The 24,037-nt window shown below is 40.3% G+C and overlaps 1 protein-coding gene across 1 annotated transcript; it reads left to right on the top strand.

Moving 5' to 3' along the window:
- Positions 1-1,572: 1,572 nt before the first annotated feature.
- LOC306879935 (potassium channel subfamily K member 2-like) lies at positions 1,573-17,940 on the top strand (the record flags this gene model as incomplete). The annotated part of the gene is made up of 6 exons (XM_079433168.1): positions 1,573-1,875; positions 7,565-7,682; positions 12,312-12,472; positions 16,826-17,048; positions 17,127-17,266; positions 17,617-17,940. Exons 1-6 carry the CDS (start codon positions 1,687-1,689, stop codon positions 17,938-17,940), a joined length of 1,155 nt encoding a protein of 384 aa, XP_079289294.1. The 5' UTR covers positions 1,573-1,686.
- Between the last annotated feature and the right edge of the window lie 6,097 nt (positions 17,941-24,037).

Genomic DNA, 24,037 nt, shown 5'->3' with positions numbered 1-24,037 from the left:
GATCCTAGAACTTCTGTTAGTTCGGTCGGGGTTCAGACATTCATGTTCTATTTTTTGTCTTTGTGAAAAAAGCACAAGTGAGCACACGTGTTGAGTGTTCATTCTCTCACCATGCGGTCTTGTCTCGTGCCTTTTTTCTCTTGTGTCGTGTTTGGTTTAGCATACGGCTTGTGAGTGGTCTCATTGCCCATGTGTTCTTGTGTTATGCTTTGTGTGAACAGATGGCTTTTGTGTTCGTTCAGTCCTGTGATAATTTCTTGTCTTTAATACCCTTGCGTTCGGTGTCCTGCCCAATGCTTCGGGGTAGTTTTTGTTTCTTTTTTGAAATGTAATAAAAAAGATTATTGCTCTGTGCATCTCTTACCTCAAACCAGACAGTAAAAGCCTACTTATTTAAAGGGAATGTTTTTTTGTAAAAAACAAAAATACAAACGCATAGGATTTTAGATCAAGTGTTTGGATTTGTATGTGCGACTCACTGAATAAATCTCGAATGTATAGAAAGATAACTAAATCAGAGGTTTAGAGATGGGTAAATTTGCACTTTCTGTATGTGTACCTAGTTGGGAAAGTTCTCAAATTAAATAGTTTAAGCCCCAGACTACAGTTCTAGAAAGATTAATCTCACGTTTGTAACATTTCTGGGTGATAATCCAAACAAGACGCACAAAGAAGAAAGTTCACAAAGAGTTTTAATAAACAAGGGACACGAAGCAACACACTACACATTACCATAATCAAGATCAAACATAGAACAAAGAGAGACAGACAGGTTAATCAAAAGGAACTGAAATATGTGCATACTAATTAGAAAGCATAGAAACTAATAACTAAAGAGAATGGAGGCAAACAGACAATGAAAACGAGACAACGAGACTGTTCGAGGAAGGCTGGAATCCTCTGCCGCCTGGTCGCTTCCGCCTCACAGCAAGTGGCGCTCACGTTAAGACCAATTCCATCCGTGTTTTGACTTCAGTAAATCAGTTTTGGCAAATACAAACAACGTGATTATTTTTCACGAGTCCAACATCCAACATGAAATTGTATTATTTGAGTCCCAATAAGATGGAAAATAGCAATAAATTAATTTTCTGATGTCTCTTTATGGTTTTGACCTTTTTAGGGTTAACAAAGACATTGTTAACCATTGTTAACAAGACTTTTCATATGGAAAAGTAGTGTTTCTGCAGCTCAAACAAGTGTCCCTGTTGTAGAAGTATGACTGCCAAGGTCATAGGTTTGAGTCTAGAAAATGCATGAACTGTACTATGAATGCAGTATAAGTTGCTTTGGGTACAAATATTTTATAAATGCATAAAGTAAAGGTTAATAAAAGGTTAATTATATTTGTTTAACACAGTCAAATGTAAGCAATGCCGTTAGCGCATTAATTTGTTTGACATTACAGTTTTATTCTGTGCAATTTTAATGACTTGAAATAAGAGCACACATACAAATTCCATTTATCAGTAAATAACTGCTGGACTACTGATGTGAATGCATGTATAATCTTATATTGTGCTTTTCTTTCTTTCTTTCTTTCTTTCTTTCTTCTCTTTGTAAGTGGCTGCGCCCGACCTCCTTGATCCTAAAACAGCCACTCACAACTCCAAACCACGCTTGTCGTTCTCAGCTCAGCCTGTACTGCTGAAGTCTCCAGATGACTTTGAGCCTCGTGTGACTGTTATGCGCTGGAAAACAGTGCTGAGTGTCTTCCTGCTGGTGGTACTGTACTTGATTCTCGGAGCAACTGTGTTTAAAGAGCTGGAACAGCCTCATGAGACGTCCCAGAAACTGGCCATCCTGGTGGAAAAACTGGAATTCCTTGAGCAGCATCCATGTGTCAACTCATCAGACCTGGAAAAATTAGTGAAGGTGAAACAGCTGACATGCACACAAACCAAACATTGGACAAAACACATGATGGGCTACCTGGGTTACACATTTTAGGTTTTTTATTTATCTGTCCCAAATGTCAGGTTATACTGAATTGATGCTGGGTTCATTTTACTTATTATTTTCATCTTTAAAATAAGAACATTTGATTTATTTTTAATTGATGAAAATAACATTTACTGGCCTGTCTGATCCTGGGGTGCGTTTCCCAAAAGCATCATAAACCATAGGTTTGCGGGAAATGAAAGAAAGAAAGAAAGAAAGAAAGAAAGAAAGAAAGAAAGAAAGAAAGAAAGAAAGAAAGAAAGAAAGAAAGAAAGAAAGTTTGCCTTCTGTTTGTCAGGGAACTGTTGTGTGTGTGTCATGTGTTCCTGCCCCTTGTGTCCATATTTGGTTTGTTTCCTGTCATGTCATTAGTAGTTCATTCTGTTCAGCTGTGTTTGTCTCGTTAGCTATGATTTACCGGTGTATATTAGTCCTGTCTGTTTAGTTAGATTTCGTCTGGTCTACTCGTTAATCCCGGTGTGTGATGTCCTTGTCTGCCTTGCCTTGTCCTGCCCTGCCATGTCTTGATGTTCAGTAAAGTGTTATTTGAGTTTGTATCCTCGTCTGCGTGTTCCTGGTTCCTCCCTCGTGTGTGCACCGTGACAGAAGACCAGACCTAAACAGTAAGCGGCGCCCCTTCACTTCATTTTGTTTTCCGTTTTTTAAAAGTCTTTTGTTTGTTCCTGTTTGTCTGTCCCTCGCGGCATGGAAGTCGTCGCTCGTCATCCTGCCTTAGCCCGCGTCAAGTGGGCGTGGGAGTTTGGTGGGATCACCGCGAGTGCCGCGAGTCCGCTGGCCGCGAGCCCTGAAGTCAAGCCCGCGGGATCGCCGCTGAGTCAAGCCCGCCGATCGCGGGAGATATCCGCCGCTGCCCGCGGCTATCCCAACCTCGCCGCTCACACCGAGCCCGCCGTTCGCGGGAGTTCACGCGGGAGTTCTCGCCGCTATCTGCGGTTCACCCAAGTCCGCCGTCCGTGGGGAAAGCCAACCCACCGTCGGCGGCTTCACCGAGCCCGCCGTTCGCGGGAGATCAACGCTGCCGTCCGCGGGGAAAGCCAACCCGCCGTCGGCGGCTCCCCCTGTTCACGCCGCCGTCCGCGGCTCCCCCTGTTCACGCCGCCGTCCGCGGCTCCCCCTGTTCACGCCGCCGTCCGCGGCTCCCCTGTGCACGCCGCCGGTCCGCCTCTGACTCAATGCCCGCCGGTCCGCCTCTGACTCAATGCCCGCCGGTCCGCCGCTGACTCAAGCCCACCGGATTGCCGCTGACTCAAGCCCACCGGATTGCCGCTGACTCAAGCCTGCCGGTCGCCGATACCCTCTCCGTGGATCAAGTCCACATGTCACGGCCAGGAGAGCCGTGTTTGTGTTTGTTGTGCCCACAGGAACATTTTAAACTTACCTTGTCATGCCATGTCTTGTCTTGTCCATGGAGACTCGTCTGGGGCAGGCGGCTCCTTGAATTGTGGCCATGGAGGCCAGTCGCAGCCGCTTGCCCCCCCTGTCGCAGAAGTGGAGGAGGTTGCTGAGGGACCCTGTGAGGGCCCCTGACTCCTCGTCAAGCCCAGAGGAAGACTCAGCTTCCTAGCCAGCCCAGGAGGGCTTCTAGTTCCTGTGGGATGTCCTGTCCTGTTTGTCTGACCCTGGAGGGTTTCATGTCGTGTCTTGTACTGTTTTGTTTGTCTAGCCCCGGAGGGCTCCTGATACCCCCTGGATTCCCCATGGAAATTTTGGGGGGGGGTAGTAGAGCTCTGGGTGGAGTGGGTGGGCCGAAGAAGGATGCCATGGCCACAGTTACCACCTGCCATGGCCTCCTGAGCTCCCTGCTCCGCCATGGGTCCTGTCTGTCTGTTCCGCTCTGGAGGTCCCCGTCCTGTGGTCCGTGTCTGTCCTGAGAGGCCTCCAGAGCGCCCACCCCCCCTCCCTGATGGAACTGTTAAGGCTCGGGACGAGCCTTTCGGGAGGGGGGAGTTATGTCAGGGAACTGTTGTGTGTGTGTCATGTGTTCCTGCCCCTTGTGTCCATATTTGGTTTGTTTCCTGTCATGTCATTAGTAGTTCATTCTGTTCAGCTGTGTTTGTCTCGTTAGCTATGATTTACCGGTGTATATTAGTCCTGTCTGTTTAGTTAGATTTCGTCTGGTCTACTCGTTAATCCCGGTGTGTGATGTCCTTGTCTGCCTTGCCTTGTCCTGCCCTGCCATGTCTTGATGTTCAGTAAAGTGTTATTTGAGTTTGTATCCTCGTCTGCGTGTTCCTGGTTCCTCCCTCGTGTGTGCACCGTGACACTGTTATAGACCCAAACATAAAAATTTTGCCTCCTGTTAAACCATTTTTGAAAAGTGAAATAAAATGACCGAAATTTGCCTGTCGAATATTATACATCGTATTTTTAAACAGATTGAATATTCTGGAAGTGAATTCTGTAAGGTGAATATGAATGATTGAATTTTTAATTGTGAAAATGTGTGTGAAATATTTTGAATTGAAATATTCACAGCTTAAATAAACAACTATGTTAAATTTCACGACCTAAAAATGTAAGCCCTGAAAATATAAGGCATTAAAATGCAAGCACTGTTAATTGCAATGGATCTTTTTTTCGATTTGTGGAATTCAGCATGCTTTATGTTTCAAAAACTATTGTCATTATTCTGCTTCCATACCAGCTACAGTACAACGGCGCCAGTGCGCTCACCACACACCAGCTACAGGTGGAGAGCAGAGAGATAGTGTCATGAATCTGGTCCATGCTCTCCCGGTCAACCACCACTAGAGGTCACCCGTTCACCACATTGACTTCACTCACAACACACTGGACTCCATTTCCCACAATCCATTGCACTGACGACACGCACACCTGTTCACTATCTCGCCCACACCTGATCACAATTTCACAATCACCATCACTCATTATTTAAGTCTGGGACTTGCTCTTGCTCACTGCCGAGTATTGTTAGCCCGTCTACTCTACAAAGCGTTTCCCTGTTTTCCAGTCAGTTTTCCTGTGTTTTGATTCCTGCCCGAGTTCTTGGATTATTCTCTCTGCCTTGCCCTGTCTGGATTTTGTACGCCGATCGTCGACCCACGCTTGCTCCACGGATTGCTCTGTCTTGCCTCTGCCATACCTGTTTGCTGTCTCCCGAACCTGCCTGTATGACCATGTTTTATAATAAAGCTTTGCATATGGATCCGCACGTCTCACGTCTCGTCAGCCCCGTAACAGATAGAGCCAATTCAGTGCATGGGGATTATTAGAAGTCTAAAAGTGTGTGGCCTAAGGAAAATGGTATGCCTATGGACCAGCAGTGAAGGTACTGATCCATACATAAGCTTCAGATTTTACTACCTCAAAGATTGGAAACTTCAGTCATTTTTTGAAAACATGTTGCAGGAGGGACATCAACAAAATCACCAAAAAATCCTTGAAATAATATTTTACAGATGCTTTGGTGCTAGGTACCATGCTCTCAGACATTCTTGACATGAAAAATGAAGACAGTGCTTTTCTGGTGACTTTGAGGCCACGGTCAACTGCTGAATCGAGGAAGCCTCAAAATTGACAAAGATGACAACACTGAGTGAGAGAGCTGTCCATGCCGAGCAAATCAGCACAATCTATCCTCCTCTGAAAGGCAGTGCCAAAGCTTGGTCACCCTGCTCAAGAAATCACCTCTACAAGGCAACAGAGAAAAGAGAAGGGTGAAGGCAGCAGCACCCTGAAGACAAAGGCGGAAGCTATACCCTTCTGTGCCACCAATAAAATGAGTCAAATGCATTGGTTCTGCATCTAGACACAGTTCTCTGCATCCCTAATAGAAGTGTTCCTTCAGAGAGTGTATTTACTGCCAGTGAAAAACAGTTATTAAACCTTTATTAAGAGGACAACACTGAAATTTGCAACCTGTTTTTCTTTTTTGTTTTGTAATGAGAAGACACCATATACCATGATAAAAACAGCAAATATCATGTTATGAAATATTTAATATCGTAACATGCCTACAACAATCACATTCAGGGACAACAATTACTGGAAATGTAAACTGTAAATGTGTGGTTACTTCCACAGTTGCTCCTAAGAACTGGTCCCTCAACTTCGTTTTTAACTTTTGCCCACATTATCTTCATCAGAGAGACACTTTATTTGACATTGTATTAGCCTTTCCCTCTTTGATGCAGCGAGACGGGTTACTAGATTCAATAAAGAAACTGTCCATGTATGGCAATGCATAAACACCCACAACGTCTGTGCTGAATGTAATTTGCATGGCGTGGTTCTTGTGGGTCGATTTTGAGTACAGGATTTTAGAGGAAGCAGCAGTGCCATTTCAGAGTTGATTGTACTTGCTTAAACCAGTCTGTGGGTGCTTAGTATAATATGAATATTTTTGTGCTAAAATAAAAAATGTTTAGTCAGCTGTTGCTCAGACAGATGCAACAGGTAATTCTAGTGTGGATTTGTCTGGAGCTATTTTCATAGGACTTCAGACATCAGTGTGCAATGAAAGGAAATAAGCTAAGTCATTTATGTCTTTAGGTATTTCTTTTATACAGCACTTGGGTTTAAGCCTTCTTTCCCTTTGTTGAGTCTACGAAAGCTCACCGATCTGTTCTTGTTCTACTCTCACACACACACACACCTCACAGACATTTCAGTCCTTGCTTAAGTGTGCTGCTGATTACAGCTTGAAACAGCACACCTGAGGCTCTTTGCCATTCAGATAATACATCACATGTGTTACAATGGTGCTCTCCGTGGCTCTGATCACCGCCATCATCTAGCAGTGTACTGTACCTAACGGCTCAATCACAAAAGTATACTTTTTTTTTACACATAAGCTAGACTGCAAGAGGGTTTACTTTCCATGGTGCTGGTGGAGTGATTGATGCAGGCTGATTACAGGAGATAGGTGTAAATATGTATAGAACAGAGACACCTGAATATTGATGGGGTAAATTGCATGTCTCGCACATGGCAGAAGTGTGCATATTAGTGGGATATTTAGATATTTTATGCAACTTGTTATGGGTCACAACCATTTTATTTAGAAAAACATGTGAGTTTGCACTTTAAATGTGTGGACATGCTGAAGCTCCAGACACGTGTTCCACAGATCAAATCTTATTTCTCGCAGTAATTTTATCACAAAATGAAGAAATAATCAAAGACATTCACCAAATATTTTTTTCATGCAACTGTGAAAGGGATTTTATTTTTTTTATTTTTTTGTATGTGAGAATATGTGAATTTTACATTAAATATTTGTTGAAATACAGTACTGCAGTTAACTTCCTGAAAATGGGAAGTCTGTGAATCTGTGGCAATTTCAAAAAATCGCTCTGCTTGTTTGAGCGGTTCAACATATAAACTACCTGCTTAGTTGCATGAAATAAGGGGTGGGACTACCTGTCTGGCCAACCAATGACAGATAGGGAGGTTTTTCTGAAATCTGCATAGAAACGGTCATTATTTTTGTAATTTCAATTGATGCTACTAGTATGTTAATCATTACATATTTTAATATGTCATACACTGAGGCAGAAACAGTATTACTTTGAAATGTGTCTGAACATATGAATATTTTTGGAATATGTGTAATAATAGAAACCTTTTTCTCTTATCACAGCAAGTGGTGTCAGCGTTACGAGCAGGAGTGAACCCTTCAGTAAACTCATCTAATCAGAGCAGTTTATGGGATCTCAGCAACTCCTTCTTCTTCGCTGGAACAGTTATTACAACCATAGGTAGTAAAGGACACACACAAACATGCATGAGTGAGCCATCACACTATCTACTACTTAGCATCTTTTTTTGACTTTATGCATTGTTTCTGTTTAAGGCTCATAAGAACAGTGATTGTTCTCAACATGTATGAGTAAACCAAAAGGCTTCAATCTGAAGTCAGTTTGAGTATTTTTTGAAGAACACTGTAATGATGTCAAGCAGTTGATGCAAGCTGACAGATGGAGCTGAGTCTGCTCATAAGCATTAACAGTTAACAAGCAAAAATGTTACATTTATGTCAGAGAAATTGAATGTTTTTTGTCCACAGCGGTAGAGCAGCTAACAGATGGCTTAGCGCATGCAAGGCAATTAAACATATACTTTACATAGCTTAAAGCACTCACCTTTCTTGAAAAAGAATGCTGTTATCCTCTGGACCCCTTTAGTCCTTGTTGCATCTTTCTCTTATTCTTCAAGTGCTTTTAGTGATGAGATTTGTGTGTTTTTGTGCCTGATGTTATATCATGACCTTCTTTACCTCTTTTCGGTTAGTTTCAGTTCTTATCACCCGATGTTTACAATTTCATGTACCAATTTGGACGGAACTAACATCTCTGTGTTTATTACAGAAGTGGGTGTATGGTTGCATGTGTCACATACGGCATATACTGTATGTCTAATGAAATATGCATTTATATAATTTAGTTATACACAAAAACATAATTTAAATAGACTTCACTTGAATTTATAGAAGTGGCCGATAAAAATAAACCCATGTAAGTGAGCAGTAAAATCAAGACAAGTATCTTACCTGATGCTGATGTTAAAATGGCCAGTCTTAGCATTTTTCCATGATTTTTATCTCTCCTTATTAATTTTCTAATTAGATTTTTTCGTCGGATACCATCCATAGTGAAAGGTACAGCATGCGGAAGACTGGTGCGCAAATGTTAACTCAGGTAGAAAAAAACACATGAGGAGAAGCACTGGGACAATACAATATCAGCAATCACAGACATTTGCAATTGGTCGGGATTAGATTTTTCCGAGGACCATTGAGTTTTTGCCGAAAAACAGTAGGTAATTCAATTCAGTTCAAGTTTATTTGTATAGCGCTTTTCACGATACAAATTCGTTGCAAAGCAGCTTTACAGAAAATTGTAAATTTCTACATTACAGTTAGGAGTAGGTTATTTGTTGTGACTATGACAGAAATGTACAGTAAAAATCATTCAGTTAGTTACAAATTGCATGTAATCAAAAAGACGGTGAACACTATTAACTGCAATGATTATATGTTGCGATTAAACTTTGGTAGTTTTGTATGTTGTTCCAGGTAATGAGGTTGTGTGAGAAAAACAAAAATCACAAAGTGGGTCTGTGAAACACAAATTTCTTTTACATTCCCGTCTGTAACGGGGTGAACGAGATGTGAGACGTGCAGATCCATTTGCAAACTTTTATTAATAAACATAGAAAAAAATCACAGGCAGGGTCAAACAACAGCAAATGGATATGGCACGGGCAAGACACAAGAGTAATCTTGGGCAAGCGTGGGTCTTGATCGGCGAACAATATCCAACAGGGCAATGCAGAGAGATAATCCAGGTACACGAGCAATAGTTCAAGAGAGGTGCAAACAAAGTCTGAACGGCAAGGCAAAGGGTTAATCCAGGAAACACGAGCAAGAATCAAAACACGAGAAAACACACAAGGCAAAGCAAGATTATGACAACTACGTGGGTTCCATAGAGTAGTATTGTGGCCGCCATTTTGTGAACGGGCTCCGCTGTCACCGCCATTTTGTGAGCGTGCTCTAACGCAGCTGCTATCTCGGTCATAGATGCAGTGTCATGTTCTTCCTCCGCAACACCCACAGTAAACAAAGAGCCAACAGTCAACAAAGCATAATCCATAAACTGAGCGAGTGATGAGCGCGGACCCTCATGTCTAAGTTCATAATGTAAAGGCTTATTTAACCCATCGCAGAAAATCTCAATCAAAATAATGTCCGGTAAATCTGAATAGTTGGCGATGGCTAAAAACTCTCTAATATGGTTCTCCAGTGATCGTGGGCCTTGTTTAAGGGCAAACAATAATCTTGTTATGTCCATACCTGACAAATGTCCGTTTGAGAAGCTGCTCGATCCTTGTGTGGCCGAGTATTCTGTAACGGGGTGAACGAGATGTGAGACGTGCGGATCCATTTGCAAGATTTTATTAATAAACATAGAAAAATCACAGGCAAGGTCAAACAACTGCAAACGGATATGGCACGGGCAAGACACAAGAGTAATCCTAGGGCAAGCGTGGGTCTTGATCGGCGAACAATATCCAACAGGGTATGGCAGAGAGACAATAGTCCAAGAGAGGTGCAAACAGAGTCCGAACAGCAAGGCAAAGGGTTAATCCAGGAAACACAAGCAAGAATCAAAACACGAGAAAACACACAAGGCAAGGCAAGACTATGACAACTACGTGGGCTCCGTAGAGTAGCTATCGCTAAGAGAGTGATAAACGCTATACAATACTCGGCAATGATAGAGAGGAAGTCCAAGGCTTATAAAGCGTGTGTGATTGTGTGATCAGAGCAATGTGAGATTGGTGACAGTGGTGTAGTGCAAGAGTCCATGCGGGGAGCGGGTGACCTCTGGTGGTCAGTGAACGGACGTTCATGGACCGTATTCGTGACACCGTCCGAATAGGGCTTTTGGCTGAATTTGCCCCAGTCGCGCAGGTTAGGTTACCGCTCCTGCATGGGACAGCTGGAAACTGATCGTATGTACAGTATCTTATGAACATTTACAGTAAGAACAAAGTGAGCAAAAACACAAGTGACACCTCTGTCTGAAAACCATAACCACAAAGCAAGCAATGTTTGGTTTAGTCTTATAGTTGTCAAAATAATAAATTGTAAAATTCTGAAAATTGCACACTATAAAAGGTCCATGAACTGGACTGAAATGTTGGTATTTTTGGCTGTATTTCATGAACCAAGTGTCATAGGAAGACTCCTCAGCTCATGCTCTTGAGAGCCCACATTCACTTATTCCTACCTAATTTGTTTTTCATATCATCAAATCATATTTGAGTTCTCGAAAATATTCTGTTGCCAAGTACGGTGGCTATAGTAAAGGACACAGCGATGGAGTAAAATAACAAACAGAGTCTTAAATAAATCCACAAAGAACTCTCAGGAGATCGTAGGAGAAATGTAACCACATCCACATTCAAACACTGATGAGTTCGGACAATGAACTGAGAAAACTAGCTTAAATACACAGAGTATGATTAACTGAAACAGAGCATGTGTGAACTAATTAGGAACTAAGGAGACTAACGGGAACTCAGGAAGAAAAAAACAGGACAGAACATAACCCTGACAGCACGTTGTTGCTGGTGTTTTATTATTTTATTTAATAAATATTATAATTAAATTAGTTAATATTTAATAGTTCAAATATATTAATTATAAACTATTGTGATATTCTCTTCAATTAGAATACAGACATTTAAATATTTCATAGAATTATGTAGTGTAATTCAGATTAAATGAAAAAATAAATAAATACAACACAATATAAATATTTGGTTTAGTGTATTACATTACCCAAAATTGACAGTTAACAGCTGAGATATTTACTGTACGCCAGGGTGTTTCGTGCCTCAGGTAGGGAGTCATCTTATCCCAGTAGTTGGGCAGGATTGCCCCCTTTCATGATTTTCAGTTTGTTGCTAACAGCTAAATTAAAAAATGTTTCAATTTATGTCCCCCTATAATATATTGGATGAAGTATCATCATAATCATCCAGTACATGCCAGTCATCTCTAAATATCCTTTGATGTTGTTTCAAAATCTTTTGGAATTTTCTGAATGCCAATCTGTTGACTATAATCCTTCAGAAAAACACAATGTACTTCTGAGACGCAGATTCTCATGCATGCATAGTTGCTGTGTTCACGCTGCTGTAATCAATCACAAGTAAAATGGCATTTTTCGCACATGACTGACATTTAAGTAAGGGATAGTGTATTCCAATGGGTTGTTATTGCAATATAGACCTTGAATTATTCTGCCATTGTCCTGCTTATTACATGGCTACTTGCCACACAAGTAAATAATTAGACACAAAATATTGATTTGAGTTGAATATTTTATTCGTTCTTTGAATGCAAAGCTTCTAAAAAGAAAAAGTTCCTAACAAACTGCTTTGTTTAGTTGAAGTTCAGACAAGACAGATATTTAAAGAGTAATGTACAGTCGTATCATTAATTACACTGCTTTTCACCACATTATTAATAAAGATGGACATAAAATGTTATTTGAGAAAAAGAAAGTTTAAAATCTTACCTATTTATTATCTTATATCCATTGCTGTGTATAAAACAACCGTTCAGGGTTTTTGTGTGATTCATCACTTTAATTGCACAATTGAGTTTTTAATCAGCACATCTCGCCTTGTCTCCTCAAGTTACATTATCGTAGTAAACAGCTTGAGTGTGTGTGTGTGTGTGTGTGTGTGTGTGTGTGTGTGTTTAAACTAAATACAACCACTCAAGAGGTAACAATATTTTTTACAGTTTTGAAAAACTAATTTCTCAAATACATTTTGAGTACTTACTATTATTTTCCTTTTATTCACTCCAGGATTTGGGAATATCTCGCCTCACACAGAGGGTGGACGCATATTCTGTATTATCTATGCCCTGTTGGGAATTCCTCTGTTTGGGTTCTTGCTGGCAGGAGTGGGAGATCAGCTTGGAACAATCTTCGGAAAGGCAATTGCCAAAGTGGAGGGGATGATTGATGTGAGTTAAAGCAGTTTTTACATTGATGTTGAGTAGTAGTTCAGTCAGTACAAAACCATTTTACATTTATGTAATTTACATCAGACATTATATAACTGACATTAGAAATAATTACAAATGATTCCTAATTGTGAAGTTGACAAGTAAAGCATTTCCTCTTGTTATGAACACAAACTAGGCTCATTGGAAATACGTGCCTCTATATACTTTTCTGCAGAACTGAAAAAACATACCTATATGTACGAATCACTACAGTTTCCAGTTGAAATGAACACTAGAGTCAGTAAAACTCAGTAAAACATGGTGAGAAAATGGGCTGTGTCTATCAAAGTCTGCGTTGTGGCTCCGTAGAGGAATTGAAATATCTGATTGTGAGGCTTACTAAAAATTTACAAGAAGAAGATTGGTGACAAACCAAAAATCAGTTGAAACGTGATTGTGGCAGAAGTCGGAAGGTATGATTGAGCCATAGTACCATTAATCAGAGCTGCAGTGGCCATCTTTCCAAGTTAATGATAAGGGCAGCGTGCTACTTGCACAATCTCACACTGAAAAACAGACAGACGAGTGCTTCAGACCCGGCTCAGGAGTTATTATTAATGGAAATCAGAAATTCTGTGACAATTCAGACAGCTTCTTACCTTATATTCCTTGTGTCTTCTACCTTTCTCCATTCCTTCAGGGTATTTATTAAGTGCATGAGTAGCTACCTGTATATGTCACATCACATTCCCAATGCTGCAGACTATCCCAGTCTTTTATCCATGCTCTGTCCACAGACCTGTCCCAGCTGATAAAGTCACTTTCAGCTTTTTTATGCTTGCTCTCTGTTGACTTCCTGCTTGCACAGCATGATCAAAGACAGCACAGATGGAAACACACTGTCTTCACTCTTGATGATCCTTGATGAAACGTTCCACTGAATTAATTTTAATTTCATTTGGTCTGTTCAGGAAAGCCGTTTCATTAAAACAGGTCACATTTATCAAAGTGGACACTTCAACTAGATAGCTGATAGATTTTTCACTTAATGTGTAACTACTGAATATTAAACTATTAACATGAGTAAGACAGAATGAGAACCATCAGAAATATAAAAATATATATATAAATCGCTGATTGAGATATGTGACCAACCCTGTCCCACAATTTAATATGCTGTTGCTTTTTAAAATACCAGTTGAAAATAACACACTTTAAAATTAATCACACATGATAACTAGTGTTCTTAACACAAATGTTCCATTTCGTCTTCTATTCATTTAATTAAAAATCATGACATTGCATTTTTAATTACTCCCTCTAACTCCCCCATCCTGACAGCATAATGCAATACCTATTAAATATTTATTTAACTTAGGGCACTGTATGCTGAGGGTCCTTATTATTCAATATTTCATACTGCTTCATTTTTACAATTATATTTATAAATATCTCATGGTTTTGATACGGTTTTGACAGGAGCAGGCATTTGTAGTCTTTAATCTGAATATCCTCTGTACTCCGTATTTCACCTGCTATGAATTCAGTAAAGCCATATAGGCTTGCCCTGATTATAAGCAGTGTTGGGCTAGTTACTCAAATAATGTAATATATTACTCATTAGTTACTCCTTTCAAAAGTAATATTGTTACTTTACTTATTACTTTCTGGCAACAGTAATTAGTTACACTACTAGTTACTGCAAAAAGTAATATTATTATTACAGTAACTAAATTACTAGTAACTAGTTACTGCCCAGAACTGATTATAAGTGGGTCCTATTAGTAGTTAGCAGCATCAGGGTCACAAAATGCATATTGCATATGGAAATCCTGCTGATGTCAGAGTAGGTTTGTTGACATTTATCTTTCATGTGGCCAGTAAACAGTAATAAATGTAGTTTCAGTGTGATATTGACCCATACTAAGAAAAACAATACTTTCTCACAAAATTGTGAGAAACAACAGAAGCAGCTGGAGATTTCAACCAAACATCTCTCTGAACATCTTCAACATATTAATCCAAAATAATTCCCTTGTACATAAACCTTTATTTTTTTCACTTCAGCTTGTTTTGTCAGTGACAGGTTAGTGTTTTTATTAGTAATTCCCTAATGCATTATTGAAAGGTGCACTCGGTGGGTGCTTCTTACTCCCCAGCCTGTGACCAGAAAATCCATTGTCTGCCATCATGAAGGATGTATTAATTCTGTAATTGCACCACAGTTGACATTACAACAGCATTTTACTTAACCATGGCAGCTGCTTTTCAAGGGCAGGTACTCTATCTATGTCCATCATAAAATTATATCACGGGATGGTTCGTTCACTGATACACCGGATGATTTTGAAAAAAATGACTTAGGTGTCAGCGCCATAGAGAAGCATTGGAAGATCCAAAGCTCTCATCGGTTTGATGGTGTTTATGCTACAACAATGGCAAAATCATGTGCCTGGGGTACTTGTAACACTGGTTCCAGGTATCATGATAGGATAGGCAATAGAAATCGGATTTTATTTTATTATTCAACATTCATTTTCTGATTGTCATTCTCTCATTAAGTTACAATTTTCATTTGCTCAAGCAGAACGTTAACGTCATCTTGTGCTTCAGCAAGGTATCTCTGGTTAAAACTAGCTAACGTTAAAGTTCATGAGTCCATGCTAACGTACAAACCTAAATAGCAGACTGTTCTCACGTCATGTACAGTGTAGGTCAAAAACACATGAAGCTCTATATTTCAGTACCTTTCCATAGTAAATTTATTAAATTAATTAATTTTACATTTACTGATTAAAATAAATTAATTTAATCACACCCTGAACAATGTTGATCCTAGTTGTCATCTGCAACCATAACATGAGGCTTCTCCCGCTTGCATTGTGAACTGTAAACACTTGCTACCAAATTAATCTTGTTACCCACCATATTTATTTTAAAATCTTTTATCCATCCATGGTGTCAGACTTGTGTCCCTGTGTCCTGTGTTTTTCCTCCCTCTTGTTTCCTCATGCCCTTATTTGGTCTTCCTCTTCCTGTCCTCATTTGGTGTCATTATTAGTTAATTAGTCTCTGTCTGTGTTTGATTACTCAGCTGTTTCAGTTCTTCCTCATTTGATTTCCCAGTGTTCTTAAGCTTTGTGTTTCCCCGGGTCTTAGGTCCTGTATTGTTTGTCTTTACCCCGCTCCACGTACCCCTGTGATGTTCATTAAAAGAAGTATTCCTCGTGCTCCTTGACTCCTCGCTCCGAGAGCGCCCCGTCTCGTCTTTTGTTTTCTGGTTTTCGAGCAGTCTTTTGTTTTCCTCGTTTTTCCTGTGGCAATGGTCACCGCCACTCAGATCATCGCCCTTACCTGCCGAAATCTCTCTTTTGAGGAGTATGCCTGGGAGTTCTGCAGGCTTCTCACGGCGATGGCTCTCGATGACGTTGCCATTCTCTTGCTGTTCTGGCATGGGGCCAACTACTATCGCCCCGTGGACCTCTCAGACACCACAGGACTAAAATGGAGGGAAGGGATCCTCCGGTTTCTGGAGAATGTCCTGCCCCGAGCCAGAACTAGCCTTCCGTCATCCGCGGCTATCCCAAGCCCGCCACCATTCGCAGCTCTCTCCTCCATCCGCGGGGAAATTAAGGCTGCCATCTGCATCCAACGCAAGCCTGCCGCCGTCCGCGGGGAAATCTACGCCTTGTGTTTCCCCGGGTCTTAGGTCTGGTATTGGTTGTCTTTACCCCGCTCCATGTACCCCTGTGATGTTCATTAAAAGAAGTATACCTCATGCTCCTTGACACCTCGCTCCTTGCTCCGAGAGCAGTATGACACATGGCATATATTCAAGTCCCACTTGAATGCTCCTTGACAAGAGGTGGTCCTTTTGTTTGCAAAATTTATCAAAAACATCATGGGACAAGGCTTTCACTCTGACAGCTGTCATTGTAAGACAGCTACTCTGTTTGTCCGAGTGAGTAACTAAACAGTAATTAAAGGGGGGCGGGGCTTACTGATAGGTCAATTCTGCTCCTGGAGGTCCACCTTCCTGCGTAATTTAACTACAACACAGTTGCCTGGAAGTTTCTAATGATCCTTGATTAGCTGGGTCAGGTGTGTTTATTTAGGGCTAGAGCTTAACTTGGCCCTCCAGAAGCAGGATCATGAAGCATAGGCTCATTTGATTTGCAGCAGTGCATAAACGCCAACATCCTTGCACAGAGAGTTATCACGGCAAACACTGCTTACATTTTATTATCAGAAAATGTAATTGTTTTCTCTAAGTATATTCTCTGGATTCTGCAAATTTATATATATTTATTCATCCATCATTCCATCTGTGGATGCCTCCATCTTTCCATCCATGCTTTTTTCCTTCCTCAGAAGTGGAATGTGAGTCAAACCAAGATCCGTGTGATTTCCACCGTTCTTTTCATTTTGGTTGGTTGTCTCCTCTTCGTCACCCTGCCGGCCATCATATTCAAACACATTGAGGGCTGGAGTGCACTGGAGTCCATCTACTTTGTCGTCGTTACCTTGACAACCATCGGCTTTGGAGATTTTGTCGCAGGCGAGGGCGAGCGACGCCAGCACGAAGAGAACAGTGGTGAGCAAAAATGGGACACACATGCATGTGCTTAGTGGTTTGCAAAATGGATTTTAGCATCTTGTCTTGTTTATTCAGGTGGTTCTGAGTTGGAGTACCTGGACTACTACAAGCCCCTGGTGTGGTTCTGGATCCTGATTGGTTTAGCGTACTTCGCTGCTGTTCTCAGTATGATTGGAGACTGGTTTCGTGCCATATCCAAGAAAACAAAAGAGGAGGTATGTTCTCATGTGAAGCAATAAATTATGCAATCTTTAAACAACAGCTGCACCCATACATCTATGCAAGGCTTTAAAACCAACATGAAATTAAAACGTAACCTATTTACAACGTTAGTTCACCCCAGAATAAGAATTCTGTCAAATTTACTCACCCTCATGTTGTTCCAAACCCAATGCAATGAAATGTACTGTATGCGTGTTGATTAATGTTTACATGTGAATAAAACCCTTCACATGGGGGGGGGGGTGCATGCATTTTGAACAGCATGAGTAAATAATGACAGAATATTTAGTGCACTAACCCAAAAACATTTTTTAATATCAATCTATTTCTTCGTGGCATATAGGTAGGAGAATTTCGAGCTCATGCTGCTGAATGGACTGCTAATGTGTCCGCTGAGTTTAAAGAGACACGCCGGCGATTGAGTGTCGACATTTACGACAAATTCCAGCGTGCTGCATCGATCAAGCGCAAACTGTCTGCTGAAATAAACCTCAGCCCACCTGTCAATCAGCAGATAACACCAGGGAAACGTGCACGTTCAGTTAACCTTGGAGATGAGAGAGAGATGTATCCCTACACGCTTGTACGAAACGGAAGCTTATTCCTCAACGGTCTCATCCCAGATTACGCTGACCATCGGGATATCAATCAAATACAAACAAAATGAACTGGAACTCTGATAAACTGTGAAAAGATAAGATGCATTAAAAAGGAATATAACAAAAGAAAAAATAACGGGGCAAAGAAAATACTTTTTCACATTTTATATAAAGAAAATATGCCCTTACTTTTAATGTGGACAAAAATCATTGTTTTCCATTGACGGCCATGCAAAAGTAGCCATGTATTCTAATTAATAATTTTGTTAGCCACATATAACTTATTTAAATTTATATGATTACAGATTAATATACTGTAGATGTTTCACAAGCTTTCTGTGGCAAGGCTCTACAAGGCATTACAGTCTTTATGCTGCAAGAATGGGCTAATATAGACAGCCGAGCAGCTGCAATTGAAATGAATGGGAATGCTAACAGAGATCTCTCAAGGTTGTGTCTAATACACTACAAGACTATGTTTACAAAGCCTGACTTTTGGCTCTGCCAGCATAATGAAGTCACAACCAGAAGAGATGCAGTCAACAGGTAGGTGAAAGTGACAATAGCAGTCCTGCTGTCAGTCATGTCAAAATGATCATATTTATGAAATGAGCACACATGAACATCGCCACAATGTCTTAATTACCAATGACAGAGACTTCTTTAAGGATTGTTTTAACCCTCCTAGTAAAAAGGGTCACACATTGGCTGCTGGTTGCTTTTTTTTATCTTATTTATGTGGTAAATTCTCTGTTTCACCATTATTTCTACACTCAAAAAAAAAAAAAAGGGATCTCTAGGATAATACCTGTTCATTTAAAGGGGACCTATTATGCAAAAATCACTTTTATAAGGTGTTTGAACATGTTTGTGTGGCCGCAGTGTGTGAAAACAACCAGCTTATAATGTTAAAATCCATCCACTCATTTTTTTATAATCTAAAAAAATCATAAACAGTCTCTCAGAACGAGCTGTTTCAGATTCTCCCTCTGTTCACGTCACCGAGGGGAAAAAGCCCCGCCCATTTGTGACGATGCCCTACAAGAATAGACACAGGCTGTGTCCAAATTCAGGGTCTGCATCCTCCTTAGGATCCTTCCTACCCGGTTGAAGGAGGAGGGATCCTCCGACGTCCGCAAAACCCGGAAGTCGGTGTTTGTGAATTTGGACAGCCTACCCTTCTTTCAGTTCCCTCCCTTACCCGTTGCTCGTATCCTGTCGCCTAGCAACCGTGACAGCGCCAAGCAAGAAGCGGGAAAATGGACAAACAAAGAGTTATTCTCCTCATTTTAATTCTTTTGGAAGAAATAAAGCAATTAAATAAATTAAATACTTTCTTTGCTCGTTGTCGGAGAGTTTTTTATATCAGACTACAAGACAGTCACATCCAGGTAAGCCATTATAGCCTATTTTTATTTGTTTTTAAGTATTCTACTAATTTCTCCTACAAATTCATTGAGCCGAAGCATAAACTTTAGCTTGTTTTGTCAGAGAAACTCCTCTCCCACTCCGCTACCGCTCGCTTCGTCCGCCATTACGCTCTGCCGAAAAGAATTATGGGATAGGTAGGACGGGAAAGGATCCACCACACCCATCCTTCCAATTCGGGGAAAAGGAGGACGTATTTGTGGGCCGCATTTGAAGGATCCTACGAATTTGGACAGCCTTCGTCGCGGCGCTGTGACGTAACATCCTTCAAATGAGTACTCCGAAGGATGCAGACCCTGAATTTGGACACAGCCATAGCCCTGAGTGAGAATCTGCGGTCCGCCTCCGCCATTACTGATTACTTGCTGTAGCTGCTGGAGATATAATGTCAGCGCCAAAGAGGCATTTCAAGTGTTGTGTTTTGGGATGCACTAACAAACATAATCTTCCCCCATCTGAGCCGCTGAGGACACTGTGGTCAAGTTTCATTGTCTAAGAAAATGTCCTGGAAAAAATCGGCAAAATCCCCAATACGTTTAGGGATCGATACCAACGCTTCGTGCGTGAAAATCAGCTCCAGACAAAGTAAGTACCACACGTTTGTTTTCCAAATTGCCTTTCTGAAAGAGCTTCTTGGCACTCTGTAAGGCTAATGATGCTAAAGCTACCATTGTCTCTGTCTGTTTTCACTGGTGCTGTCTTCATGAATGATCGTCAATAGGAATGTAGTAGTTAAAAGTTGCATATGAAAGCAATGTAAGTCGATCACTTGAGTTTATTGAGCTCATAATCACGAGTGGGTCTTTTAAAGTTTGTGATAGCATGCCTTGCACCATGAGACCAGCTATGTTGTTATTTTCATCCTGCCGTGCTCCCCGTCTGTGTAATTCATAAACGTGAATTTATTAGGCACAGTATAATCAGATGACTGACTTTGAAACCGAGTATGTTTTCTGTAAAGATAACAGGCTTGTACTAATCGTGGAATGTTTATTTGCAAAGGCTAGCACTGCTAATGCCGAGCATGAGCTCTTGAAGCTCCGCCCTCTTCTCCGGAAGCACCAGCTCATTTGCATTAAAGCAACATACTCAAATACAGCGCGGTTTGGCTCATACTCTAAAAGTGGCAATTTTAACAAGCTATAAAAAATGATCTGTGGGGTATTTTGAGCTAAAACTTCACATATACACTCTGGGGATATCACAGACTTATTTTACATCTTGTAAAAAGGAGAATAATAGGTCCCCTTTAAGGTAATAATATACACCATTTAGTGGTAAATAAGATGCAAAGGTATGCCTTTTGAAGGGGTACTGCCCCAGCAACAGCTTTTGTCCTTTGTTGTCTGACTGAGAGTGTACAAGTAAACTTTTGGAACTTCACTACAGTATAAATTTGCACTACACTTCTAAAACTACCATTCAAAATTTAACATGTTTTCGGACCAGATTGCTTCCATCTGATGACAAAAGATAAATAACATGACTTCATCTCAAAATCACATAGAACTGTTCTATGCATCCACCAGCTGCAGAACATTTCTAGATTTTATGCTTAAATTACATTTGGATTTTTTGTCATAGACATAAGAGTATGACTTTTTGTAAAGCTGCTTTGAAACAATGTGTGTTGTGAACACACATTGTCTCACACACTTAATTTGTGTGTGTGTTTGTTTAATATTGTTGATGATATATAGATTTCACTCAAAATAATTTCTCTGCCTTAAAGTCCTTCCCACTGATTTCATATGATCAGTCACCTTTGACCGCAAACAGCCAATGTGTGCCTTTTTTATGACCACTCATCAAATGAAGGCCAGTTTTTTTTGTTGTTGATTTTTTTTTTTTTCCAGATTGTGTATTTCTAAAAAGTAACCAAGTTCTGGACTTGAGGAAACAAAAATTAAATCAGTCAAAAATGACTGAAAAGCTTTTTGGGCTTAAGCAGACACTGAATGTGTTGATTTGTGACTTGAGGTCTGAAGTGGACTCGAAGGCAGCAGAAGTATCTGAGCACAGGGTGCTCAAGTGTAAGGGGTCATTGTGGAGGCAGGTATAAAAGTATTCTTCATGTAACATATTGCTCCAAATATAATTAACAAAGCTTTTAACACTACAAGTATTTGTGCTGTGCAGTGCAGCTTCAGTTGAACCATTCCCATATTTGATGTACTGCATGACTTCTCCAGGCACTTTTTCCTTTGTCCTTGCTATTCGTTTAAGTCATGCTGTTTCTGGGGCCAAGCCTCTACTCCATTTCAAGTGAGAACACTCTCAATAGCTGTTTATGCTTTTAAAAATTCACAGTGTACACTACAGTCTGTGGATTCATGGCACCTGGGAAACATGCATTTTAACAATTCACAAAACATTAATCACCGTTGAGATTTAGGTATGGAGATAAAGGTTAGGGTCATGATTTTTCTGTGGTAATACAGCACTCCGTGGGTGTATATTCAGACCATTTATTGTTTGGTTATAGGATCTGAAGCATCGTTTGGACCCAAAACGATGATGCATGGCATCAGACTTAAATGCATGGGAGAAGAGCATGAATGTTTGGTTCCATGTGGATTTAACCTGCTCGCTTTTTAACCTTCTAACATTATTCAGATAATCGTTTTGGTTTGTGTTCTCAAATAGCCCTTACAAAATCAGCTTTACTGTACAAAGCAATGGATTCCACTGAAAATGAAGTAGGATACAAAATGTAATTTTATTGTTGCTGATATATATCCCTAAACTCAAACTGATCCATGGCTAGTGGGCAGCTTCAACATATGCAGATTAGACAAGCTCAAACCATTGACCTTTTCCCATGCAGACACGGTGAAGAAGGACATGAGGAGAGCAATTGGATTTCAACGGGAGAACATACTCACCTTTTTGCTGATGGAGATGACGCTTCTTATGTTTTGTGTTTAATTGGGAACAGGTGCCTTCAGTTCATGGTTAATGTTTCCCATGGCAACCCTGACAGGCTCACAGAAGGCCATCCAGCATTTAATCAACTAAAGCTGTTTTGATTATTATGAGAGAACAAATTTGAAGCAGTCACTTACAATCAAATGTTTTGTTTCAAGTGTATCCTTTTAGCCAACATAAACTACCATTCAAAAGTGTGGGGTTGGTAATTGTCACGTCCTCACCAGTCTAGGGTTGGTAAGGCCGGTGACAAGAATAATATAAAATTGGGAAAACAACAACACTCCTCCTCTCCTGTCCCAGGGGCCTGTACCATGAAGCCGGATTAGGTGGCTAGCCAGCTATGTTTCAGCTTAGTTTCCGCCAACCCTGGGTTTTAGGTACTATGAAAGTAGCTCGGCTTTAATCGGTGTTCGTTGCCATGGTATCTTACGCTGCACGGCTAACCTGCTCCGGGGCAGGTTATGTTCTGGTTTAGAGATCTCAATCTGAAATTTGACCAATCAGCTTCAAGCAAAGTGACACATCTCTGACGCAATAAAGCCACTCCTCCAGTTTCTCTTACTCCAAATTAAAGGACGCTACATAAAACATTTTTAAAGATAAAATCATGTGATTTTTAGACATGATTATTTTTTATTATTTATATAATTAGTATACCCTTAATCCATTACACAAGACAGCTTAATTTAATAGTAATTATTAAGCTTTTATTTTAAATTAATATAAACATAGATAATATGCAATATAAATACGTTTTAGAATCAATAGCTGTAAACATGACTACATATGAGTTTCAATTTTTAAGTGTTGTTATATCTATAAATATTATAAACTTTACAAATTTTACTTGCACTTATATGGTAAGATAAGTTTTCCTCTTTAATGGATCGATTGTTTCATCTTGCTGTGTAAATGTGTTTAAATTCTTCATATTGTTCAATCTTTTAATCTTTGGTAGTGAATTCGCACTGACTCTCTCACGAGAAGTGAATCCCAGTTTCAAGGCATGTGATTGGCTGCTCATTACTGATGTCACACTTTCATGTGCACGCGCTCCATTAACTCAGGATCAAGCCTGAGTTGACAGAGAAAGTTGATGATCAGCTTCATAGTACCAACAAAGCCGGATTGAACTGGTTTGGTTTTGTCAACTCAAAACTAATCCTGTAACCCTGAGTTTGTTTAGCCACCATCATGGTACAGGCCCCAGCTCACAATGACCACAACAGGGATTATTACAAGTTGACAAGTTTATTATTTCTTGAATCAAGAAGCGCATCTCTTCGGAAGGGGATCCAGGCCAAAATAACAAACTAAAGTACTAACTAGGGGTTTAGACTTAAATTGCCTAACAAAGAAAATTGCCAAAAGAAATGCAGAAGTCTTCCCAAACTCCCTAGCTAGACAAAACAGGAGAAAACGAAGTTCACAAAAAATAAAAGGCAATCCCCAACCTACTGCTTCAGGAATAACGTAATAATTGTTCATAGAAAACTAATAAGTGATACAGAGAATGAATATATAGCTTAGTCCTTGCCGTGCAGGAAATGCTGTTTCCCCGGCACAACTCAGAAATAATTACTCACTAGATTTGAATGGCAAATCAACAACACCGTCATTTAACACACTACACAATCGAACGTTGTCTGGGGCAGGAGACAGAAGACGGAACGGCGAGACACCAGCGACGCGCACACTACAGAAGCTCTCCAACATGTTACATGTAATCAGTTACTACCCAGAAACAATCACATACTGTTACTGAACTTACTGGAAACAACCAGTTTGTTTTTCATGATCGTTCAA

The sequence above is a fragment of the Barbus barbus genome (assembly GCF_936440315.1).
Source record: "Barbus barbus genome assembly, chromosome: 14".
Classification (NCBI taxonomy): Eukaryota; Metazoa; Chordata; class Actinopteri; order Cypriniformes; family Cyprinidae; genus Barbus; species Barbus barbus.
Note: the sequence above shows the minus strand (reverse complement) of the source record. Positions and strands in the feature narration are given on the sequence as shown.